Here is a 20,055-nt window from a genome sequence, read left to right as displayed (position 1 = left end):
GTATATGCAAGTCTGGAGTCAGGGAAGATGGGACTGGAGATTGAAATTTGGAAGCTGTCAGTGTACACAGATGATATCTAAATCATGAGATTAAATGAGATCATCTAGGCTCTAGGGAGCATATGTAGATAGGAAGATCTGAGGATTAAGCCCCAGGGCACTCTAAGAATGAGAGGTCTGGCAGATGAGAAATCTGCAAAGGAGTATGAAAAGGAATGTTTAGGGAGGCAAAAGGAAAATGGCCTGTCCTGGAATCCAAGTGAAGGAAATGTTACTACGAGGAGACAGTGGTCAATTGTGTTGAATTATGCTGATGGATCAAGATGAGGGCTGGGGAAAGACCAATGGATAGAGACTAAAACCAGCAGTTGTGGAATCTTGGGTATAAAAGCTCAGCTCAAAAGGATTCAAGAGAGAATGGAAGTCTAGAAACCAGAGCAGCAAATATGTTAGAACAGGGTGTGTTTTCTTTTTAAAAAGATGGCATGGAGCTCCATTAATGGCATAATGTTGCTTTAGGATAATATATAGGACATATATAGGAATAAGAAACCCTACCAACATTAGAGCTGAAAGGTCCTTAGGGATCACTGTGTCTCTATATGAGAAATTGGGAACCCACAGAAACTAAGGCACTTCTCCAAAGCTGCCCAGCTAGTTAACAGCGGAGCTGAAGCTGGAATCCAGGTGGTCTGATTCCCAGTTCAGTGCTCTTCACACTGCACCAATTTGTTGGCCTTCTTTCACTGCAGATCTGAGTTTTGTGAATTAGCAAATGAATGTAATAAAATCAAGGACTCTACGCTATGAAGTGTATTTTGTTCATTTACTTTGACAAGGGTGGTTCAGCTTCAATAATTTATGTAACTTGATAGTATACACAGGAGAATGCCCTTTGGTGTATTTGGGAAAAATAATGAATTTCTTCTAAATCAGCCCTCCATTTACTTCCCTGCAATTAAATCTTTGTGAAGAAGTGGGGCAAGGCTGTTCGGGTTTTGGGATAGAGGGAGAATGACAGGGTGCCACTAGAATTAGCCAGCTTTAACCGCCAGATCTCCAGGTAACTGTAACATAATTCTTGCTTGATGAATTTATAATTCCTGCTTCAGTGGCACACTAATACATTGCTTCTAAATTTTGGCATTTTGTAAACTGGTGAGGTTTTAAGGACTAGTACAATTAAGAAAGATATTATATTGTTATATGTTCTTCCAAAGCAAGTAACAGTCTGGCATCAGCATACAACTTCATTTTTATAAGAATTCATGGAATGATTGCAGTGCTCTGTGTAACCAAGGTTCTAATAACACTTGATACTCTTCTCAAAAGGTCTGATATATTAAAGTAGCCAAGAAGACTGGAGCCCACTTTGAACTTACTTTTGTTACAATCTTCTCCTTTTACCTGGGTTTGCTTTCTGCTTGCATAAGATTTTCCCTTTGTGGACATTCTTTAAAAAAAAAAATGCCATGACCCATCTTTAAGAATGTGACTGCTATGGACTTAACTGTGTCCCTCCAAAATTCATATGCTGAAGCCTTAACCCCCCATGTGATAGTTTTTGGAGATGAGGCCTTTGGGTAGTATTTAGGGTTAGATGAAGTCATGAAGGTGAGGCCCTTAGGATGAAATTAGTGGCTTTATATGAAAAAAATGAGAGAGAGAGAGAGAGAGAGAGAGAGAGAGAGAAAGAGAAAGAGGGAGAGAGAGGTGTCACTGTTTCTCTCTCTCTGCCATGTGAAGATACAGGGAGGTGGCTGTCTCATCAGGAAACTTGATTTTGCCGACACCTTGATCTTTGACTTCCCAGCCTTCAGAACTGTGAGAAATAAATGTTTGTTGTTTAAGCCCCGGTCTAAGTTATTTTGTTACTGCATCCTGAATAGACTATGTATTAATGTGAGGCTCCTAAAACTGATTAACAGAAACCATGACTTGGTTGATAAGACAATCCATTTATTGGTTCTGCAACACTTCTTTTCAGATGGATCTCTTTCCAAATCTCCTTGAAAAGGAAGCATATGAGGATACTGGCACTGCTGCTGCTGCTGCCATTTGCCAGGTGGTGAACTTTTACAAGATTCCACACTAATGTAAAATTTAATTTTAAGAATTTCAAGACCTTTTAAATACAGTTTGCAGAATATTAACCTAGATAACAGAGTCACCAAAACCAGTCATTTCACTTAAAAGAACTAGTTCCCAAAGTCTCCAAAGCCTAGGAATTCTTTGTTGTGTAAACATGTTTACAAGAACTACCATGTTGTTCGAAATGGAAATGACTGTGGTATTTAATACTGGGATTGTCCTTTCTTGCGACTGGATTTATGCTTCATGATGATTATCTACTAGACACAGAAATAGCATTTCTGTAACGCAAAATTGTTACCGGAGGCGTTTAGCAGAATCTTGCTTTAAAAATATAATGATTTTTCATCTTTATTCTCCCCCCTTCAAAAGGTTTCACTGCTCCTGATGTTTAACGTTATGCAAAGACGTGTTTCTGCCAATGAATATCGCCTTATGGTTATGCTTCTGCAAATAGCCTGCTGTGAGCTGATAAAGGGATTAATGCAGCCAAAATTCTTAATCTGTGAAATTACAAATTAAATTCTCATATTAAAAATACCACCCTGAGGTATTTTTTGTGGTTTTAATTCCCCTCTGGTGTTCTGCATACATTGTGCTTGTTAATGACAGGGACAAGGCTGTCTCCATTGGCAGCCTGCTGCCGAGTGATAATGTGTAGGCATTTACTTACTGATAGAAACTGGATTTAACCACTGGCTGATAAACTAAGTGCCAAGTGGGTAATAAGTCCATATTAACAGAAAAGTACTACTACAGAATTCAGAATTCATAGACCATCAAAATCCCGGCTTAAACTCAATCATCAAGTCAGATGGGATTGAGATGTCACCAAGGAGGAGTGATATCAAGTTGCAAGTTATACTGAATGGGAAAACAAGCCATATGTTTGAGTCTGACGAGCAATAAACTAATGAGTCCACTGGCATCATTTTTTTTTTTTTTTCAGTATGGGAAGATGTGTTACCAATTCATTATTTTTCTATAGGGATTTCAACTTTAATTTTTTTTTTTAATGGGGATAGTTGTAGTAATGGTCAGTGGGTAGACTTTCAGAAAGGAAGTAGTGCAGAATATGGGATAAATATGGGCTTGGAATATATGAAATACTGAAGAAGATTTCAAAGCATGGGGGAGTAGTGGGTTAATATATCTATAGTTACTTTAGAGTAAAAAAAAAAAGTAATTAGAATTAAATATGAGGTATCAGAAAAGATTTAGTGTAGGAATACCCAAGAGTTGTTACTTGGGACTTAGTTCCAAAGTAAAAGGTTATTGTTGTCGAGGAGACTCCAATGCTATCATGGGTGGAAAAAGTCTAAGGGAATAAAGAAATAAATTTTATGTATGTCTATGGTAAGTGATGTGTACACAAGGATTAAAAATGATATATCCATCCATATATGCAGTATATTAATTTTTAAGGCAAAAAGAAAAGAGTATGAGGAGAAATATCTTTCACTGGCATTTGGAAAGAATGCATCACCATTGAACAAAAGTGTTCTTACTGCAGTAGTGTTTTGCAAAATTTCACAAGAATTTTGTTTCACACTTTGGAAGAAAGATGAGATCCTCCCAGTCATAAATCCTCCCCCAAATATTTAAAATGTAATTGAAAAAGGCTGTGTAAATATGAACACTTTTGTAAAAACAAAACAAAAACCCACCCAGGAATGTGCTTTGTTTTAAAAGATCCAGAGAAGAGCTCTGTATGAATACCAAGAGCATCTGTAGTTGAAATGAATTACATGTCTTCAGTTCTTACATGTCAATTCAGCGCATTAGCCAATTGCCAACTCTGTTCGTCAGCTCACTGCATAGCAGCCCTTTTTAAGGTTATTGTTACAACCAAGATTGTCTCTGAGAATCAAATAGAAATGAATCATTCCTACTCTGTGTACTGCAGCCAGCTAAAAAATACTATATGCATAAGGCACTAAATATGTAAATCATATTTTCCTTTTCCTTTATGACTGCTTATATCATTTTTTTGGACACACACATAATCAAATACAAAGACATGCAGCTGCTGACTGCAGAGCAGAGATAGCAAAAAAGGAATCCATTTTCTTCCTGTGTCTGGTAAGCTAGCAATTGAATGGCAGGATTCCACTAAATATATACACACACACTACCCCCCTCCCCCATTCTCTCTCGCTCTCTCTATACACACACGCGCGCGCGCGCAATGCATATACAAGCATACGTAATATTAGAGAGATGCACATATAAACATGTGGACCTCTCTACATGTGTATTACACATAGATGCTAAAATCATGTCCCTGCTTCGATTGGATGTTTTGAATTTGTCATACTCACTATCAGTCAGTTCCCATAGCCGTGGGGGCAGGTCACTAAAATACTCGTGGCTCAAGGCGGCCTGTGCTGACAGTCTGTTCTTTGGGGAACACTGTAGGAGTTTGGAGGCCAGATCCTCTGCATGACTCACATAGCTGAGCCTGAAAACACAAGCAAAAAAGAGAGAAATCAGAACAAACAAGAAAATCCCCTAAGTAAGACATAAGGCTCACCTAATTTTTCAGTATTTATTTATTCCTGGCCAAGAAAACAAGTTGCCTGTTGAAAATAAAAAGAAGCAGAATTCACATTAGTTCCTAGAGTATCCGTTACTGTAAACCAGCTTTTACTCTCACTTTCCTCATTGATGTAACATATTTTACTATAAGCAAAGGATTGATATTTTCAGGATAGAATTAGGTCCCAAGGTAGAAAATTTCAGAAGATAATTTATCAAATAGTTGCCAGAATTTGTTCATAGAATATAGGTACTGCATACACATCTGGATACATTTACAGGAAAATTAATACAAAATAACCAGGAGAATTAAAATAAATCTACTATTAAATTCTCTAGTTACTAAAGTTACTTTTTCCTTTAAGAATTTACATTTTCTTACATTGAACAAAAAATTATTGGAATAAGTACCCTTTCAAATATTAATCATAATATTAACACGCAGGTTAACAAAGGGGATAGGCTTAAACCATATGGGACTGAATCAATTCAAGATGACCTTTAAAACGACAGCAGAGAGAAAATATGTGTCTCAAGATTACCAAAAAAGCAGAGGAGTAAAATCTTTCATGTGGTACTACTTTCAAATGGGTAGCAGACCACACTGTCCAGCCCAGCCTTGTTTTCCATGGAAACTCTACTTCACTGCTCAGGGCAATCAAACCCAAATAGTTAACATAAAAATGATAATTAAAGTCTTCCTAATAATGATTACCATTTATGAGTAGCTGAACATGTGTCAAGCGCTCTCCTAGGCGCTTTTCACACACTCTCCTATTTACTATTCGGACAAGATAACTCTGTTTCTGTCTAACAGCAGGGGGAGCGAAGTGGAAGTCAGAGAAGGTAATGGTTTGCTCAGTTAGCAGGTTGAGCAGATTCAAACCCACCCAGTGGTTTTGCATGTGCAAAGCTCTCAGGTCATTCCTAAAGGCTTTTACCCACAGATTCCTGAGTTTCTACAACATGAAGTAAGTACAGTGACTCTTAAGCACCCAGAAGAATGTGAAGAAACGTTGCACCTGCTAGTGGGTATTCTTTCAAAAGCCTTGAAGCTACAAAACAAGCCATGAGCCAATAAACATCTTTTCTAGTGACCAACAATTCTCTCCCTTCCCCTCCTCAAGCTACTCTTTAGCATTGATTTAAAATTGTTATGGTGTGGGGGGAGGGGGATGGATTGGGAGTGAGGAAGAGGAAAGTAGGTCATGAATTTGGGCAGAGGAAGAAAAAGGGAGAAGCGAAGAAAAATATTACTCCAAAGATCCAATCTAAGAGACCTTCTCCCTAAATCTTCATAGGTGAAGGTCTCACTCATTGGTTCAGTGTCTGGCTGCTGTAATGCTGTTTTTTAAAAAACTGATCAGTATCTTGGTTTTAAATGTCTCTACCTGGCAAAGAGAAATTTGTCTACAGGAAACGGAGGCATTCTTAAAATTCTGTTTTCTTTTTTTTCTTCTTTCTTTCTTTTAATAGGGTCCAGGGCCATCCAAATTATTCCTTCCTCTTCCTAAGACTCTTTTGCTATTAAATTTTTTTCATTAATATGTTTCTAAATATCAAATGCAAAGTTTGAGATAGGTAGACTTCATGGCAAAAACTGCACTTATATTGAACATACAGTTTGTATGTAACCATGGTGAACACATTGGTATCCATTTTATACAGCTTTGATAAAACACAACGACAGTGCCAGCCAGACTGAGACTAGATCTAAGTTTTAGGCCTGACTCTGTTAAAGAGTGATGAACCACATTATGTCTGCAGTCCTTCCAGCTCCAACAAGCCGTAAGTCATCCTTGAAGCATGGTTTCACTATTTTGAAGAATTATAAATATTTAAAGTTGTATTTGTTTTTGCAGTTGATTGTTGATCACATTTAGATTTAACACATATAGACCTAAATATAAGGAATTACCAAGAAGACATTTCCCCTCCCCCAAACTGACTAAACTTGTTAATAAAGTCAATAAAATAATCAAATGCTTATTTGTGCTATCTGGTTTATACATAAACATCTGAATTATCACACAAAATTTTAATTTAGAAAGTTTGCTATATCTTGCGATGTATGGGGTTCTTTTGATTTAACCTGCTTGGTATTCATAGTGTTTCCTGAATTTGAGGTTTCATGTCTTTCATCAATTCTGGAAGAAGATCTCAGCCACTACTTTCCGAATATTGCCTTTGCTCAATTCTCTCTCTTCCGTCGTTTTATAACTCCAATGTAATACCATCTTATTAAATTTTCCATGTGTTCACTTGTTCTTTCATGTTTTCCATCTGTTAGTCTCTCTGTTCTCCATTCTGAGTAATTACTTCAGAGCCATCTTCTAACTCAACTAACTCTCTAATCAGGTGCATCTAATATGCTGTTTTCCTTATTCATTTTGTTCTTATAAGTTCTTTTAAAATCTCTGACAAATTTTCATTTTCAACTTTAATGGTTTCCTATTTAAGTTTTTAATTTGATCTTTTATTTCTTTACAATATTTTAAATACAGTTTTGTTCTATGTCTGATAATTCCCAATAGCTGAAGTTCTGGGTGAGGTGGAGGAGTCCAGTTTTGTTGCTTTTGCTACTGACTCTCACTCACAATGACTTTTTCACGTTTTATAATTCTGGATTTTGGGCTCATGCTTGGCTTTGATAATCTGTGGGAGTCTTGAAGCACCTGGGTTGAGACTATGTTCTCTATAGGGATTTTCTTTTGCTTCTGCTAGGAGCGCTGGAGCTCTCTCAACACCTATGTACTCCAAGTTCTTTCTGTTGGCTTCTGAGACCAAGTGAGTTATGTAAATTTAAACCTAAACTTGTAGAATTCTCAGGGGAGTCTTTTTCATCCCCATTCAGAGTCAAGGGCAACACAAACAATTGTCCTTGAAGTCTCTCTTTGCTGGAAGCAGATTTTTTCTTTTTTTTTTTTTAGCCAGCCCATTACTGGCTGAAGTGCTTTGAGGGTCTTGACTCTCTGTGGGGAATCTCAACTCCTATGCCCTCCTAACTTTCTCAGGCCCAAAGCCTTGATTCCCCACCGTCAAGCAGCTCCACGTTTCTGTTTTAGCAATACCTCGAGGGCAGCTGCAACTTCAGCACTTACTTATCATTCTGTTTTTTTCATTCTTGGCCCCTGGAAATTTCAGTTAATTTCTTCTTGGTTCAGCTATGCATATGCATTTGAACGGATGTGCTTGTATTTTATCCAACATTTTAGGTGATTTTTAGCAGTAGCAGAAGAGACTGTTTTTCCCCCTACAGATAAATATTTATAATCTCTATAATCTAATTAGTTACTATAAAATCATCCACACTTACAGTTTTTAGGTCTTTCTCCCTGGAATAAGCACTAAATTGGTGGTGTTGTCTTGCCTCTTTTTTTTAAAACTAATTCTTTTAGGTTACCTCTATTAAGTCTCAAAAACTAGATAACTGAAGTTATTTCAGGCTAATGTTCCTTCCTTCACCACTTACTTTATAGATGACTCTCAAATGCATTATCCTAAGTGAAAGAAGCCAAAGGCTACACACTATATACTTTCATTTAGATGACATTCTGAAAAACGCAAAATTATAGAAACAGAAAAGTGATCAGTGATTGTCTGAGGCTGGAGGTGGGAGGGGTTAAGAAAGGGGTCCAGAGAATTTTTTCAAATGGCTCTACATCTTGATCAATAGGAATGGAGATCAGGCCATCTAGACATGTGAAAGGGCAGGGGGACTGGTCAAGGAAATTCAGCACAGGGAGCCGTCTGGAGAGATGGGGTGTTGCAGGTTTTTCACAAGGAACATTCAGACATCAGGGGTGGAGGCTGGCCCTCTGTGAGTGACTGTCACTGGGACTTCTGTGTCCCAGGGGAGCCTCAAGGGATGTCCCAGCAAATGAGGAGATGCAACTGCTAATGGTGAGGCTCTCCTATGGATTTCAGTGCTGGATGCCAGGTCACCGAGTGGGGGTTGGCCTCAGGCGGTCAGAACTGTGCCTGTCAGCTCACAGGGTGAGTTCAGCCAGCTCTACGTTCCTGGAGGTTCACATAAATGGGGAAGGGTACGTGGGACAGAAACCTTCACGTTCATTCCATATTCATTGTTTTTTTGTGTGTGTGTGGTATGCGGGCCTCTAGCTGTTGTGGCCTCTCCCGTTGCGGAGCACAGGCTCTGGACGCGCAGGCTCAGTGGCCATGGCTCACGGGCCCAGCCGCTCTGCGGCATGTGGGATCTTCCTGGACCAGGGCACGAACCTGTGTCCCCTGCATCGGCAGGAGGACTCTCAACCACTGCGCCACCAGGGAAGCCCCATATTCATTGCTTTTAAAAGATGTTGTTTGCTGTTTGTGGAAACTCCCTGGGAAAAACCTTAAGGAATTTAAAAATTATAAATCTGTATGAAAATGAAGAGAAACAATCTCTACCGAATTCAGAGTATGTTTGTGGAGAGAATCTTATCAGTAACTTTCAAACAAATGCTTTTAATACAGTTGAAAATAATAGTATTCTGCTATTCTAATCATAACAAATTTCATCGTTTTCCTAGTCCTTATCTATGTAACACACACACACACACACACACACACACACACACATACACTTTACCTGAGTTTTTTAAAAAAAAATATGAAAGAATGTAACATGAATAGCAAAAACAGCTTTAAACCATGACTATAGAGCAGGATATTTTCTTTATTCCTTGTGCAGGTCAGATTTTTGTACCTCAGAAATGAGGAAGATGGAACATATGGTCATTAAGGGTTGTCTAGCTCTAACATTACATGTCCTCTGATCTAGGAAGAACCTGAGTGTGAACTGGAGGCAGGGAGGGTGAGCAGAGCCACACTGGCCTGCCATCGCTCACCCAACACAGCTCCCCTCTCTGCCATCAAGGCAGTGATCCAACAGTACCTCTCACTTGTCTTCACTCAACCTGTCAACTAAATGCTTTAAAAGGTCACCTAAGTTTCTAAGCCATCTTGAAAATAAAGAGCAAAGCAAAGCCAAAGTCTGTTGCCACACTAAGGAAGACTGTCAACGTTGGGTAGAGAAAACTGAAAGTAGAGGATGAAAATGGTGGCACGAGAAAGAGGAAAAACTGGGCAATGGCAAGCCAAAAAGGGCATTTCCTATGAGGCACGGTTCCTGGTACAGAGTGGGGACATGGCATTTGATGAATGGCTGAATTTTTGATTGAGAACTGACTATATTAATTTTTATACTTACAAGAGGTTTTACTTTACCTGCGACACATGAATTTAAAAGTAAACAATCATTTTGGGGTAAAAACATCTTAAGGTTAAATTCTGGTCCCTAAGGAACATCTTCAAAGTATACATGTCTCAGAGGATGACTTTTTTTTTTGAAGTGGGAAGGAAATTCATCCTTGTCTTTTTAAAGTTACTTTATAAACTGGGACTGCAAGGTTTTTTTGTTTGTTTTTTCACGTTGTAGTGCCAAAAGACTCCCTCTAAAACGGATGATACATCTGCTTGTAGAACTAAAACAAGTTACATTTTGTTCCTAAGAGTTGACTTCTAAATATGTCTATAAAAATCTTCGCTGCGATTTATTAATATTTTAGCTCATGAAAGCTGGACATAAAGGGTAGAGGTGTAGCAGGTTCAATCTACTTATTAAAGCATTCAATGGAGATACTGACTTCCATATAAAGGCTTAAAAGGAAATTAATAAAAAGAACAAAACGTTCTACAATACTCCTCACTTGCAATTTATGATGGGAAAAAACGACATACACTGTGGGCCTATGTCTGAAGCATAAGAGTGTGCTTTGTCTCACAGAGTTGGAAATAGAGCGACCTGGAGTGAAAGATGGGGAGGGTCTCTATATTCATGCTTTACTCACTGTCACACTCATCACAGAGCAAAGACAAATGGACTGGGTCCTTTTATTTGACAGTGCACATTTTGTCTCTGTGCCAAGGATGCCAACATGGGCACTGGCCACTGGGTTAGATAACAATTGATCTCTTGAAAATAATTTGTGAAGAAGTCCACCCACCAATAAAAACAAGTCTGATTGTTTCCTCAACTGTACCGACTAGAACTGTCAGATACAGCACTCTTGTATATATATATATATATGAAAAGCTAAATGTGCATTTAATCACCTTCTTGTCAAAGTTCCAACTTAGAGGGAAGACTGCAGTCATAAAACCACTCTGATTTTTCAAAAAGTGACTTATTTTTAAAAAACAGGCTTGAATTTATTCATTTTGCAAAGAGGGGCCAGTAATTGGTCAAGCAGAAGATGAAGGGAATCCCTGACACTGGAATAAACTCCTGGGGAAAATAAAGACTAATTTAAGGAAAGATTTAGGTCTGTGCAGTGAATCTCAAGTCCACGAGCTGGGCTGTGCAATGAAATGAGAGGCAAGACTCTTGGGTATGTTAATAATGAAGACAGAGTTGTTTTACACTGAGACTTTCTTTGTCAACACACTGCTGTTAAAAAAAAAAAATTAATGAGAGTCCTCCCCTCAAGGTAAACAGGTAACATTTTTATATTAGCTTCCAAAAACAGGTTGTGTTTTGTTGTGCATAGAAAATTGTTCAGTTCTCATTCATTTATTCTAGCTAAACTGTTTAATAACACAATCTCCCCGGAAGACACTCATTCCCATAACGGTCAGCTTACTTGATTGTTAAAATGCTGTATCATAGTGCTACTTGTAGAGTGTTCTACAGTCTACAAAGTGTTTTCACACATATTATTTTATTTGATCCAGATAATCAAAGGGCCATACTTACAAAATGGAACGTACAGAAATTTCTGACTCTTTAGTGCCGATTACATGTCATGCCAAAGATTTACTGTATGTATATATGTGTACATACATATAGAGATAGATTACACACACACACACACACAAAGCCGTATGTTACTCAGTTTGTAAAGGGATTATTGGATTACTTTAAAGTTGTTTTTAAAGATACCTTACATGTTTCTATATTTCTCTCTCTTCCTTTAATTCTGAACTCTATTGTTATAGAGACTATTCTCTCTATATTCTTTTTAACACCTCCAGTGCCCTATATTAAATAAAGACAACAGGGAGAGTCCAGCCTTAATGTGAACAAGATGAATAATCCCCAAAGCCAGTCATACTAATCTGCACTGCTGGGTCTTTCCTTCAGATCTAACCCTTACTCAACACATAGTTGCCCTTGCAGAAAACTCTATCTGGTGGAAAAGTACAGAAAGTGCTGTAGAGCCCTCAGCAGGGTGTAAATGAATTGAGCTTTTGAAAACGCTAGCACTGACACTCTTAAGAGTATTATAAACTGCCAAAAGGTGAGCAGAAAAAGGAAAACACTAAATTCTTGCTTTGGATTTCAGAGCTTAGCTAGATAATATTTACCCCAAATTTCCTAGCTTTGATTTTATTTATTATAATTTTCTACCCTCCCCCCAAAAAAGACATGTCTTTGAATGTTTAAGTTCAGTCTGAAATCAAATGAAGAGTGGTCTGGCTTTTAAAAAATTGGCTAACTTATGCAATTATACTAGCCTTTTCCATGTGCTAATACGGAGCTATAGATTTTCATATTTACATCTCATAAATCTATAGATGCAGATATTATCATAAAATATTCACAAAGAAAAGCTAATATAAGTGAACTTCTTGTTATATTCTTTTCAACAAAAGCCCTGTGTATTTAAACTTATTTTCCATAAAGGTGGATCATGCTTGCATGCAACTTGCTTATAGGAAAGAAACTGTTTCACTACATTGTTATTGCAGAGACTCCACTTTAATCTCCTTTTCAATTCTTCTCCAGTACCTAGTAGCAGTGATTTTTTTGAGTTGTAAAAATTGTGTTTTTTAGTAGCTTATATAAATCTAATCACTTATAATTCTACACAACTATATAATGTAATTTAAAAAAATTTCTCTAAGATTTGTTACAAGCTGCCAATCACTGACATTTTTTATATATAGGAATAGCACAAATCTATCAGGCATTATACCGATATTTTGGAAAAGGTTCCCAGATTTTGTTGACTAGTGATCATATGATTCTATATTTTTGTTTAGTATTTTACTTTAATAATGTGGTTAACAGCAGAAGAGGCAAAAATAATTACTTTTCAATCCTCTGACTGAAGGACATGGTAAAAAATGATGTATCTTATTTCAGTAAAATAAATAAATGAAATACAGAAATAACAATTAATCCTTGTAATCAGGATAAAACTTACAGAATATTTAAAACAAAATCAGTGTATAACATCTTCAAAACCCAAAGGATGTGCATTCAACAGAATTGATTTCCAACTTCCCAGTTACTTTGTTAACTGTTATATCTGATCATAAACACTAGACCTTCCTAACGACATGACCTTCCCCCATATGGAATTCCATTGTTAACTAAAGGACATCAACAACTCAAACTTTCTGACTTCTGGATACAGATCAGGATAAAATTAGTAGCCCTCTCCTCCACAGGACTGCTGTAAAGATTGACCTTTTCCTACCATAAGTTGTTTAAATCAATTAAAAGGATCATATAATTTCACAAGTTTTCAAAACATTTTTAGTAAATCAAGAGTGAAGCAGAGTAAATTGTTAATGAGTTTTCTACCCTTGTGATGTTTTTGATATTTATGTTATTTAGAGAAGAGCGATTATCCAATTTTCCTGAATTCAAAGTGGTTGATTAGAGCACTGTTTCATCTGAAAAAGACAACACTCATTTTTTGATGATAAAAGATTGTGTCAAGAATTTAAATTAAAATCTTCATCTATCAAAAAAGAAATCAATCCACATTAAAGTTTAGCAATGGCTTATATTTTTACATTTAAGATGAATCAGTTACAAATATTTAGTCCAATATGAAAAACATTTTCACTCTAAAAGACTCCTGCAAAGTAGTTTACCTTACTGGTGCATCAATATTAGGGTGACTTGGGTTAATGGAAAATGGTAACTTCACAGCCTTTCATGCCTCTGAAACCCTAGAGAAGTTACAAATCTCATCAACAGAGGCTGGTTTTGGAAGGTGATATCTGCTTCACCATAATGGAACGGGTGTGTCCTTTGACTGTAAACAATGCTAAGAATAGCTCCTGAAAGGTATAATTTTGTGTGATATTATTTCACCAAAAGAGAAGAAAAAATATTCTTTAATTCTGAACAAAACCTCTTCAAAGTTTACCTTTTCAAAACCTCTCAGTAAACCTTTCACTGAGAACTGAAAATATAACTTAGTAATGCAATAAATGCCCTAACAAATATATCAGATTTTTCACTTAATGCTTTTTACAGGCTTAAACAAAATGGACTAAAAGGAAATCACCTTTTACAGTCCGACTCCTACAGGAAGAATGCCTTGCTGTTATGCTTTTTAAAGAAGGCATGGTGAATTTATATCAACTTTGGCAAATCTCGAGGCATGATAAAAGGAAGAAAAATACCAGTGCAGTTAACATTCCACAGAACTCTTTCTTCACATGTTTATTTCCTTAGAGACTGGACATGATCCAAGATAACAAGAAAAATGTAAAAAGGAAAGTTTATTTTTTAAGGCAAACAACACACAGTTTAGCATCCTGAGCTGATATAGAAGGGAGAATGTTTCCTTACCCCTTAAAAATAAATAAATAAATAAAAGAATTGTTGTCTTGTAGGTTAAAGATATTAGATGGTTAGGATTGGAGAAAATCACCAAAACCAGTTCTCCCATTTAAATAAATATGAACGAAAATTCAGTTAGATCAGAGCTTATGGGTTATTAAAGTTTGGTTCTGGGCAAATGAAAAATATATTTTCTGTGGACTATCATTTCAGCTTCTTTATCTTGTGACATTGCATCTGGAATTTGAAAATATATGATTTCATTATGATACAAGAAGAACTGGCCTGTGTGTTTATGTGTAAAACAAGACTTGGATTAAGACTGAAGAGTTGGGTGTCCTCTACAAGGGCCTGCTGATCTTTAGGAAGAAAAGTCAAATAGCATTTAATACTTACTGCTCCTACAAAGGAGCCTCCTATCTTCCCCGTCACAGACTTTCTTGTAGGCTGCACACTGAACCAACTACCTGTTGAACTATCTGATTTCCCTTGATTATCACAAAGGACATGATCAGCCAGCAAATGACACCCTTGTTCTCAATACTATGAGAAGGTATACAAAGGAGATGAAGTATCTATTGAGGATTTACTGTGTGCTAGAGACTTTTCACAAGTCGTCTCCCTTATTCTGCATCCCCAGCTATGAGATGAACATCATTATCCCTCCTTATAGATGAGGGAACTGAGGCTCAGAGAGGAGAAGCCATACAGCCAGAGTCACACAGCAAATGAGGGTAGAGCATGTTATGTGCTTCAGATGCAGATGCTCTCTTCTCTGTATCATCGTTCTTAAAGCTCTGTTTATATCTTTTTTTTCCTCATTATAAAAGTATGACATGATCATTCTAGAGAATTTAGAAACATATAAGAGAAATCCTGAAACATATAAGAGAAAATAAAAACATCTCATAAGTCTATAATTCAGATAAATGATTTTTTTATCAACTCGATGTTTACTTCTATGTGTATAGGTCTGAGCAAACACATCATTTTCTTTGTAATTTTTATCACGGTGTACATTTTTTCCACATAAAATTTCCTTTCAAAACCTGCATTTAAAAAGCTCTCTTTAAATTTCTAAAAGTCAAACTTAAGCCCATATTGAGGTCATATTAGTTTCTGGGGTTCAGGAATCCTGAAACAGCTGAACTGGGTAGTTCTGGCTCAAGGTCTCTCACAGGGTTGCAGTCAAGGTGACGTCCAGGGCTACAGTCATTTGAAACTTGACTGGGCCTGGTGAATCCACTCCTAGGTGGCTCCCTCACATGGCTGTTGGCAGGAGACCTTAGTTCCTCACCATGGGGGCCTCTCCCAGATGGAGGAACTATTCACATGACATGGCAGCTAGCTTCCCCAGAGTCAGTGAACCAAGAAATAGGGAGACAGCTAAGATGGGAACCTCAATCTTTTAGAATCTAACCTTGGAAATAATGTGCCATCATTTCTGCCATATATTGGTCACCAAGACCAATCCTAGTAGAATGTGGGAGGGACTACCCAACGGTATGAAGACCAGAAGACAGGGACCACTGGGGGGCCATCTTGGAGGCTGCTACACCATAATGATGATTATAGAAGAGATCTGGGGTTTTTTTTAAACTGTGGTAAAATATATGTAACCTAAAATTTGCCATTTTAAGCATGTTCAAGTGTACAATTCAGTGGCATTAACAGCATTCACAATATTGTTCAACCATCACCAATATCCATTTCAAAATCCTTTCATAACCCCAAAAAGAAACTCTATACTAATTTAGCAACATATTTTTATTAAAATAATGTGACAATAATACTAAAGATAATTTTTGTAAAGCAGAAAAACAATCGCCCAAAATTCTGTTACCCTAACACAACTATTTTTATCTCTTATATTACATTTCGATCACAGTTCAGACAATTTTAGAGTTAATATGCTAGTATGCATAAAATGTTTTATTCTGCTTTTTTCAGAGAACATATGAAGCATTCCCTATGTTTTCAAAGTCTTCATAATACTGTCCTAACATTGTTGTGTAATATTCCACTGGGGTTCATGAACCATGATATACTAAATATTTCCCCATTCCCTTAATCTTGGTTAAGTTGGTGCCAAGTCTTTTTAAATAGTTTAATATACAACACAGTAATGAGCATCTTTGGGCAACTAGGTTTTTACTCCATTGATTTGTTTTCTTGGGAGAAACACTATAAAGAGTCAGATAACTAGGTCATAAACTTAATTCCCCAGGCTTCCTATATCGGAAGTAACATCGCAACTGTAGCCTACAAGGCCTTTCCTCACCCCCTTTGCCTCCAGTCTCCAATCTCATCTCCTCTCACTCTCCTTACACTCACTACACTCTTACCACCTTCATTCTTCAACACATATTTCTTGAGTACCTACTATGTGATGGGCTCTGTCATAGGTACAAAGGATATAAAGGTAAACAACATAGTCAAAATCCCAGCCTTCGTATGGCTTACAATTTTCCAATGCTATTCCTCTTTTTAAAAAGAAATCATACTGCCATGTGTACATGTACTTATCACTCTCTGAGATTGCTTATTTTATTACTTGTTTATTTTCCTAGATACTCTAGAAGGTAAAGCCCGTGAGAATGGGAACCTCATCTGTGCCTTCCCAAGCACCCAGAACTTTTAGATGATGCCAAATCATATTTCTTGAATGTGCCACAAATGAGTATCTTTACAGCTTTTAACGTTTCCATGAAGTTTTCTACATTGTTTATCAGTTTACAGTACCATTAGCAGTAAATAAATGCATCCATTTCTCTATAACCTGACCAGCACTGGGGTTTAGGAAGGAGGAGGTTATGGATCTGGGGGAACGGGTGCTAACGAAGGGTTGTTCGATGGACAGCATAGAAAACATTGAAGCTATCTTTTGGCTTTTTAAAATATTGCATTAAAATGTAATTTATCTTGATTACTATGTTTTTTTTGGAGGGGGGCATCACCTTAAATTCTGAACCCAAGCTGAGTACCTTAGTTGCCTCATCCTAGCCTCAGTCCTTCTGTGAATAAAATGGCAAATGAGGGATATATTTACAGATTTGCTCTTGAGACTACAATATAATTGAGGAAGGGAAATAGACTTTCTAAAATAAGCTGAAATGTTACTATCAGAAAACGCAGACAACTATCTGAGAGCTATTTTCAGGATTAAACGAGATAATGCGGACAGAGCATTTAGTATGGTAGAGGCACATCCATGTGTACCATGAGCAAGTGCAGCTGTTGATATTTATAATAAATATTACTGCTGCTGCTCTACCACTTCTATGCATGTAAAAAATTAAACTAACCCTACTAAATGCATAAAAGGAGTCTTTTAAGACTATAATATTCTTTCCCAAATCAGAGTATATCCCTAAAACTCCTTTGGTAGGAAACACCTCATTGGGAGACTTACAACTAATGGAAAAAAGAGGAGAATCAAAGTTATGAGTAAATTTATACAAAAAAGATCTCATAATTTTTAAATGCTCACTAAAATAAAACGAAGAGCACCTTAAGTAAAAATATTTTCAATATTATGTTACATACCTTAAGATGGAAACGTTTTCCTGTTAGATACGTTGCAGGATCTGCCTCTTATTTTAAGATTTTGTAAATGTGTTTTGCTGTGTTACATACCAAGGCATACTGCCTTCTTTGCCAGTCTCCCCCTTACTGACTATATGTGTCCTCTTTCTAAATGCCCAACGTCTTCCTTGTTTTATGGCTCACCATATGGCCTGTCTTATATGTCTTGATTTCCTTCTGCCTAGCAGCCCTAGGGTGCTGACCTCAATTTCAGATTTATCAAGACAACAAAGTGAAAACATTTCTGCTTCTCTACCATCCTCATTCCTCCTTTCCTCTTCCCAACCCTACTGTTCAAATGATCTCCAAGTAGAGTGACTCACCAACATCTGAACCAGGGCCCTCAGAGCTGTAGAACATCAAGCTGACATGTACTAAAATACTGAGTAACTACAACGCGTGTTTGGAGAGGGATTACTGTAATTATTTACGTGGCCAGGGCTGATGCTAAGGTTAGTATGAAGAAAACATTTTTTTGGTGTGCTTGTTTTCATTTTGAGGTTCAAGACCTGGAAAATGATTTATCCTACTCTGTGATGTAACGTGTGCTACAAATATGAGAGCCCTCAGAGGAGAGATTTTTTAAATTTTTAGAAAAAATATTTCATATATTTCCATCCAAAGACAGCATTTCCTCCTACATTAGAATGCAATTTAAGGAGTGATTTTTTAGTAATGAACCTGCAGAGTGAATTCCAACTTGAGAAGAGTTAAGAACTGGTACCTTACATTCTTCTTCTAGTTCCAAGCTCTTGCCTTTTACCCTTCATTTTCTCTCTCTATACCTATATGAACCTGCACATGATTGCATCACTATTATCAAATAGTCTAAAGTGCTTCTGGAGGTTGCAAATGGCTGTTCTCAGCATAGTTACTACATTAGAGAGACTTTAGTCTAATGACTTCCCTGCAGATAACTCACATGTCCATTAACAGGAAGCTGACCAAGTCTTAAAATGGCAGGGAACTGGCTTTGTGCACAGGAGTCCAGTCTTAAAGCTCATTACTAACAGAGTGTTGACAAGAACTTCATGATCCCTTCCTATTTTGCTCTCTTGTGCCCTGTGGTGTGGGGCTGCCTAGCCTTTTCCAAGAGGCTGGTCTCTTAAAGAATAATGTGGCTACCAATCATCCTTGCTTTCCTCTCTCATCATGTGAAGAGGTTGTGGATCTGGGGGCACGGGTGCTATAAAGACTGGTTTGATAGTGAGCATACAATACGCTGAGGCTGTCTTTATTGAAAGTGAGCACAGCTTTTGGGTTGCACATTCCTTTATTCTTGCCTTTAACTCTACATTTGCCTCTTTATAGAAAATGATTTAAAATGAAGGGTGCCATTCCATATCCATTTGGGCTCAGAGGTCCCCCAAATCGGCATAATTGCTGAGCTGTTTATCTTCTTGAGCACTAATTCTATCTTTTCAGCTGAAATAAAACTAAGGTAAAGGAATAGAATTAAAAAGCTGCATATTTATTATCATCTGGGGTCCAACTACTTGTATGTGCCAGGTATATGGAGGGTGTTTTCAGTCATGTCTCTAACATGAGGTAGAAGCTAGTGGCATGACACAAACCATTAAAAAAAAAGTCTGCCATGTCTTAAAACCAACAATACCAGCATACTGTGGAAAACTAAAACATGCATTTGCTGATCATGTGTAAAAATATGGAAGCATTTAAAAAATGATTACTTGGGAACTTATAAGAAAATTTAAAAAGAATATTGAGGTCACTTTAGAGTGGATGGAACAAACATAGGCTTTCTTTGTAGTCAGTGTAAATAACTGTTGCATATGTATATGGGGGAACATTCCAATTTAAGAAATATGCTAACTTGTGCCAAGCTTGTATGCAGTTTGACACATTTTAGCACGTTCTCAAGTTTTATTTCTATATTTAGGAAAAACCAGATCTAGAGGTAACAGAGCTTAGATGGTAAAATGGCCAGTGCCCCCAGAATCAGTGCTGTCCAAATGCCATGCTTTGAAACTCCATTCTGGATACCCAGGAGAGATATGTTCAATATTCAACAAAACTGAAGAATTTGAAAATTGAAAATCTCTCAGATGTTCTCAGAGAAAGAAAATCCTTGGTCAGAGTCAGAGGATTTGGATTTAAGCCTATAGCTATATGAGAAAGAAATAAGCGAGAGAATAAAAGCCTGGGCAGTAGGTTTTTAGCTGCAAAATCTAATCCCCCTCACAATATATTCTGGTAAAACATTTGTTATAAACTGATCAGAAGTTATGCTCTAT

General features: G+C 37.1%; 1 protein-coding gene across 1 annotated transcript in view; it reads right to left on the bottom strand.

Moving 5' to 3' along the window:
- CDK14 (cyclin dependent kinase 14) overlaps positions 1–20,055 on the bottom strand; it is a 581,983-nt gene that overhangs the window by 82,060 nt on the left and 479,868 nt on the right. The window contains exon 13 of the mRNA XM_060157002.1: positions 4,413–4,552. Coding sequence (XP_060012985.1) covers positions 4,413–4,552 — 140 coding nt within the window. The remainder of the gene's footprint in view (positions 1–4,412; positions 4,553–20,055) is intronic.

This window comes from Lagenorhynchus albirostris, chromosome 8 (genome assembly GCF_949774975.1).
Source record: "Lagenorhynchus albirostris chromosome 8, mLagAlb1.1, whole genome shotgun sequence".
NCBI classification, from domain to species: Eukaryota; Metazoa; Chordata; class Mammalia; order Artiodactyla; family Delphinidae; genus Lagenorhynchus; species Lagenorhynchus albirostris.
The sequence above is the reverse complement of the archived record's forward strand: the minus strand, read 5'-3'. Positions and strand labels throughout refer to the sequence as shown.